This window comes from Trichomycterus rosablanca, chromosome 19 (assembly GCF_030014385.1).
Source record: "Trichomycterus rosablanca isolate fTriRos1 chromosome 19, fTriRos1.hap1, whole genome shotgun sequence".
Classification (NCBI taxonomy): Eukaryota; Metazoa; Chordata; class Actinopteri; order Siluriformes; family Trichomycteridae; genus Trichomycterus; species Trichomycterus rosablanca.
In genome coordinates, this window is record NC_086006.1 from 8,204,170 (window position 1) to 8,211,343 (window position 7,174).

Sequence of the window (7,174 nt, forward strand, 5' to 3'; positions counted from 1 at the left end):
TAAACAAGTACTCTTGTATTAACTAGCATGTCAAATGAAAAGCAACACATTAATAGTATTATATTTAGTACTACATACTATTTATTAATTAACAATCACCCTTCTTTAATCTACATATGGGCCAAGCAGAATAAACAAAACAAAAAAAAACACTTCGTTGTTAAGATAGAATATGCTACAAAATAATTGCATTTACATTTTACATAGGTTATCACTTCAGATAAGATTTTTGCCAGTAAATTAATTATAAGTTAATTAATGACATATTCATGTTAACAGAAAACACATAAATTTTATTTGTAGTAACTTTATGGGTAGTAAATGTGATGAATATACCTAAAATGAAAGCTATTGTAATAATCATTTAGTGCATGTCTATTTAGTGTAAGTGAATAAAACAACAACGTTCACATTATCACAATCAGCAATGCTACAACCATTATTCTACAAAGTAGACTTAATGCTTTGCTTCACATAAAAATGCAACTAAAAGTATTTCGTGACTAACTCAAGTAGACATTTACATTTACAGCACTTAGCAGACGCTTTTATCCAAAGCGACTTACACAATGAGCAATTGAGGGTTAAGGGCCTTGCTCAGGGACCCAACAGTGGCAACTTGGTGGTGGCGGGGCTTGAACCGGCAACCTTCTGTTTACTAGTCCAGTACCTTAACCACTGAGCTATCACTGGCCCACTGAGCTTTATTACACATGTGCACACATTATTTGTTCATAGTATACATTTGAATGCAGTTTTTAAAGTGGGCAGTGGTATTCATTTGAGGTTTTAGCAAAATGATGTACACTTTAGGTAAAAAGTATCCACTAAGTATCCCAAGAACACTAAACAGTATGGCAGCCACCTCTAAGGCCATAGATAAAGTTCCTCTGTTAATGCTGTAGGCTGTGAAGAAAGAAATCCAGGAGATGAAATAAATCATAAGGCTGAAGGTAATGCACTTGGCCTCATTGTAATTGGCTGGCAGGTCTTTCCCTATATAGCTTAGGCAGAAACAGAAAACGCTCAGAAGAAAGACGTACAGAATCTCGACGAGCACTCGAGCCATATTCTTACTGCACTCTAGTATGATACAGTCATAATAGAAATCATAGTTTTTTAATGGAACAGATGGACTTACAGTCGCACCAATTACAAAGATGAGAAATTCCCCCAAGGAGGTGATCAGGATGAAAACATCTGGGCCTCGATTTTTTATCCAGGTCTCGTAGAATCTGGGAAATTTTGAGGACCATTTGAATATGTAGACCACCTGCAGGGGGAGAAGCTTACAATGTTAACTCAAGAATAGAATAGCTAGTAAGCTTTGTACACATAGAGTAAACAAAATATTTACTTTTTATCATAATTTATAGTTTAATCTACCACTAACAATAAGTATTCCAAGAATACTTAAGGAACAGCCAATGTTTCTGAAGGTTAAATACCATGGACAATTAAAGCTGTACCTGAGCATGTTTAAAATGGTTATACTAGGAGGCTAATTCGAATACTTATTCAATCACTAATCACCAATTTAACCAAATAAATGTACATTTACATTTTCATCATTTGGCAGACGCCTTTATCCAAAGGGACTTACATTACAGTTACAGTATACAGTCTAAGCAATTGAGGGTTAAGGGCCTTGCTCAAGGGCCCAAAAGCAGCAACCTGGCAGTGGTGGGGCTTGAACCAGCAACCTTCTGGTTACTAGTCCAGTACCTTAACCTAGTCCAGTACCTTAACCACTAGGCTACGGCTTGCCTATGTAAATAATTATGTGTAATAGCCTAGTGGTTAAGGTACTGGTTCAGTAATCAGAAGGCTGCTGGTTCAAGCCTCACCACTGCCAGGTTGCCACTGTTGGGCCCTTGAGCAAGTCCCTTAAGCCTCAGTTGCTTGGATTGTATACCGTCACAGTACTGTAAGTCGCTTTGGATAAAAGCATCTCCTAAATGCCAAAAAATGTAAATGACTTTCTATAGGCAATGTACTTTCAACCACTAGGACCATTTGCTGTAATAAAGAAATATGTGGTTAAAAAATCACTACAAAGTAAATACTAAGCAATAAAGGTATTTCTTATACAACTTTTAAAAATGAGTAAACAGAAAACACTACATATGCTGTAGTTTAGATTAAAAACCTAACATTTTCTCACCTGGAAGGACCGGACAGTCATGCAGGTCAGGCACACAGTAAAGCTAAGGATAAAAAGGGATTTTCTAAACACACAGGTGCCTCTTGAAGGCAGGCCAAAGTGCAACAATGTGCAGCAAGAAGCTGCAGTCAGGGAAAGCAGCATCAGCAGGCAGGTTCTACCACCAGCAGACTTCACCACCGGGGTGCTGAGGTTTAGAAGAAAAATGACAGCAGTGACCAGGGTGAGCAGCAGAGTAAGTGCCAGTAGGAACAGCAGCATGATTGCTAACGGAGCACTCCATCGCAGGTACAGTAATGTTCTGTTCAGACATTCCTCACTCTTGGGTAAAGACCACTGGTCTTGTTTACATGACTGGCAGCTGGTAGATCCTGGTAAAAATACACAGAGTGAAAATTCATGTCAGATACATTTGATTGTGGTGATTACATTAGACTAAGAAAACTGATGGTCAATGAATAATCTAAATATGACTAAACAAAGGATATTACAGATGCTTAAATAAAAATGGTATTTATGTGAGTGTTCTGTCAGACCCCTGGGGAAGGTCTGATTTCTATAAGCAAAGAATGCAGTGTGCGCCACCTTGTGGTTATAAGTTGTTCTACTACATCACATTATAGTTTCAGATTACAATACATTTACATTTGGTTAATCATTTTAGTTGTGAAGGGAAGAAACTCAATCTCAACCCCCAGTATTATAAACATTAGAGTAACAATGTTTACAAGAAAGCACTCATACTGGATATCTGAGGGAACTTCATGGCATTTTTTTGTGTATGCAACGTCATATAGTAAAATATTTTTCACTGTGTAAAACGATCATTATTATTGTAGCTTTTTTTTAAATAGTAGTTATAACTTCTTGGGTTTTTAATCTATCATAGACGGGACTACTTTTTTAGATGGAAGAATATGTGGTTATACGTTACCGATTGTACGTACTACACCTGATCGCGCATGGATACTAAGATAATGTTCGAAGAAGTGTGTAAACTACAAAAAACTGCAATAAACCACAACAAACAGTTTTAATAAGCTTTTAACTGCAACAGCTAAAGTTAGTTTTAAAATTTAAAATATTATAAGTAAATATAAATATTATAAATATAAGGATGGAAGCAACATGATGCTGAACCCCTTTGCTAGTCTGCTAGCCAAAATTGAACCCTATTTACTTCACTCAAAACTGTCTTACTGTTTTGGCGTGGTCAATAATTATTTTTTTATTCCACTTATTCCACAGTGTTTTTATATTTTTCTTAATAAGATTTGGTTCAGGTGATCTTTTAATCAATACCCGATTAAGTAGAAGGTGTAGAAGGTGGAATTCAACAGGCACTGCAATGGAATGGCAGCCATACATGTAAAGATGCTGATTTAATACAAATCTGGAGTAGTAATATCTCAGAAAAATTTCATGTTTTACCAGTTTCGTTGAGGAATGTGGAAGCAGGGCACTCTATGCACTTGAAACAGCACTTATGTTGTCCAATCTGCAGCCTTCTGTGCCCATAGGTGCATTCTGGGGAGCACCGTGACTCAGGCACCTGAATAGGAAAATATATACACCACTGTAACCCATGTACTCACAAATTCAAGATTCACACAACTAAGATTGCAAAGATTACAAAAGCACTGAGACACCTACACATTACATCTATAGGAGCTTTTATGACATCCCATTCTAAATCCATAGGCATGGAGTTGGTCCTTCCTTTGCAGCTATAATAGCTTCCACTCTTCTGGGAAAACTTTGGAGTGTGTATATGAGAAATTTTGCTGATTCAGATAGTTTATGAAGTCAGACACATGTGTTGGATGAGAGGGCTTGGCTCCCAATCTCCGTTCTAGTTCATCCCAAAGTTGTTTAAAGTGGTTGAGGTCAGGGCTCTGTGAGACAGTCAAGTTCCTCCACACCAAACTCTAACCATGCCATGATGGACCTAGCTTTGTGCACAAAGTTGAAAGCATACAGTTGTCCAAAAAGTTTGGGTATGCTGAAGCATTAAGATTTTCCTTCACTGGATCTAATGGACTTAGGCCACAGCATTATCACTCCTCCACCAAACTTTACAATTGGCACAATGCATCAGACAGGTAACATTCTATGGGCATTCATTGAATTCAGTGAGCTCTTTAGAATGACATATCTTTTACAAACGTTTGGCAGACTGCATGCCTAAGTGCTTTTTTTTATACACTTGTTACAATTGGACTGAATAAAACACTTGACTTCAATGATTAAGATGTGCATCCCAATACTTTTGGGTATCTGTAGCTAGATCAAGAATAAAAAGAGGGAAGACAGACACTTACATTGGTTATTCCTGAAATCTCTCCCTGCCACTGAATCTGAGAAGGGTCCACCTGAATATCTATGGAATGTGGAGTAAATGTTCCCACCACTCTGAGTGACCATGTTGTGTTTTTCCATACCCACGAGACAATGTCATATCCTGTGGGTGGATCTCCATTACTATCAAAATATACTGAAGTGTTTCTGATGGAAAAACGCACTTGTTTTAAATGCTGAAGGACCTGAAACAGACAGAAATGAAAGTATTTTTGAAAAGCTCATGTTTTGCTTGTAAGGTGGAATTTTATGGAATTTATTGAAATGCATATAAATATAATGGCATAAATACTTACCTGCCATGGCTGAGCTTCATTTTTCTGACATTTTTTGGAGTCACACCCGAGGACATGGTGTAAAGCGTTAGCCACAGTATACACTGCCTGATAGACATTGAAGGAGGACGTAATATCATAATTCCCCATTACATACTGCAGACCTTCCATTATGTTTGGGTCTTTGTTTTGCAAGCATGGGACACTGATTTTGTCATTGGAAGTACTAACATTTCTAAGTTTTAGAGAAAGGTTTACAAAATCTTGAAATCCAGAAAAAGCTGTGTATTTAATTGCTATACCCAAGACAGTGCCAATAGTACTGATTCCTGGTACATCGGATATCAGGGTTGCAACAGACCAGTCTTCTGAGCCAATCCACACCTTCCCTGTTACATTCTCCTCAATCACAAAACGAAAAAAACCTTTAGCTATTCTCTTGCTGGAAAACACAATTATAGTATTTACTTTAGTTTTAATTATATTTCTGACAATGTCTCGAATCCTTTGGGATGTGTCGGCCGTAAGGCTCGGAATCACAGCTTGATAAGCAATGCACACATCATAATCTGATGCCTGCTGGGACAGGCTTAACATTCCCTGCAGACCATACGAATTGTCACTGCCGAGAACGGCTACCCAGGTCCAGTTAAATTTCACTAGAATCCCTAACATGGCATGCACCTGGTTCTTATCACTGGGAATGGTGCGGAAGAAAGACGGGTACAGGTATTTGTTACTCAGCATTTCATTTGAAGCTTCGTATGAGATCTGTGAAAATAAATAAATGGAAAAGGAGATATTAAGGTGAGGTTAATCTTTTTTTGTATTTCTTACAATACAGTCTGCTCCTGAATTGGAAACCTTGGTAAGAATTGGTTAAAAGGTCTTTTATTTAGACATTGAGAACTTTTAATGAAGTCAATTTATTCTGCAAAATAATTATAAAATGTATATTATGACAATAAATTTATAATAAAACCATTTGTTACTATTACTGGCACATTTTTACGTTTTTTTATGATTAAAATTCTGAAGATTCTGAAGAAAAGTATGGTTCCATTTATTTTTACTTTCTGTTTACCATAGAATTTACAGTTTCACTGTGACATAATACACAATATATACCCTATGTAGACAGTGGGGACAAAAGTCTGAGACCAATTATAATTTTTCGAATATAATATAATATAATATAACTTCTATATATAATTGTTTTCCTAATTCTCTAGGTTCTCTGCTCAGACAAAACCAAAGCCTTTTTTGTGAGTTTTGCTATAAAAAAAGATTAAATGTAATTATTTTAATTAAATTATAATTTAATTTCTTGCAAAGAAATATTTTAATGTTAGATCACTCTTTCTCCTATTTTACCAGAACTACCAAATAATTCTGAAAGTAATTGTGCCCTACACAATGATAATAAAACAGTAATAACATTAAACAAACAAAAACCCAAATTAAGTAAATTGTAAAATCATCTTCAGTGGTTAGCAATTAAAACATTAATAATGCTTTCTTGCTTTCCTAAAATAATTGGTAAGCATGTTGATTGATAGATTTGAGTATGGGATTCTCAATTTGTATCTTACATGTGTGCTTAATAGTGGCCAAACTAAATTTAAACTAAAATATTTATAATGATAAAATATATCAGATTCTGGCACAATTACTAATAAGTGTATTGAATTACTAGTACACAAACACTGGCAGGAAATATATTACCACAGGTAGCAGGTAAGAACTCAGTGCAGCAGCTGGAGTGAAGGCATAGCTGCTGCTGTCTGGTCCAATAAGTGCCACAGCTCGGGACTCCACATTCACTTTGTTATGCTGCTGAGCTAACAGATCAACTGTCGCCAGAATGCTAGCTGGAACTGAACAAGTGTCATACGTTTGGTAGCCTAGACTGATGCCGGGCAAGAGCTGACTGCTATTATTGATCTCCTCCACAGTGTAGCGTAGAGCCTGCGCCAAGAAGTAGCCATGCCTGTTGGCTGTTCCTCTGTAGAAAGCAAACAGGTTGAACAAAGAAACAGAACAGCAGCACAATTAAGTATATAAATGCATTTTTCCCATTTTGAGCTTAAAAAGATTGTTTCTGTAAAGTGTGCAAAGCAGTACCGTTTACAGTCAGCCAAATAAGGCATAGTTTGAATAGCGGTATCTGAGTTATGGAGTGGAAACATGGCATTGATGGTGATGTCTCCTTGAAGCTGGAACCCACTTCCATAATAGCAGCTCCAGACACATACCAGTAACAAAATCATATACAGGAGCTTCTTCATGCTGCACTTCACCAGTCCAGAGATAGTACTACGTCTGAACATCTGCCTTTTCTATTTCTACCATCCGGTGAGATTAGGGATTTGCATGA

General features: G+C 36.8%; 1 protein-coding gene across 1 annotated transcript; it reads right to left on the bottom strand.

Moving 5' to 3' along the window:
- Window positions 1–373: 373 nt before the first annotated feature.
- On the bottom strand, window positions 374–6,947 carry LOC134333861 (taste receptor type 1 member 1). The gene is made up of 7 exons (XM_063016030.1): window positions 6,922–6,947; window positions 6,523–6,802; window positions 4,819–5,568; window positions 4,480–4,707; window positions 3,596–3,716; window positions 2,165–2,535; window positions 374–1,273 (listed from the first exon to the last, which is right to left on the bottom strand). The coding sequence occupies exons 1-7, from the start codon at window positions 6,945–6,947 to the stop codon at window positions 725–727; spliced, it is 2,325 nt and encodes a 774-aa protein (XP_062872100.1). The 3' UTR covers window positions 374–724.
- Between the last annotated feature and the right edge of the window lie 227 nt (window positions 6,948–7,174).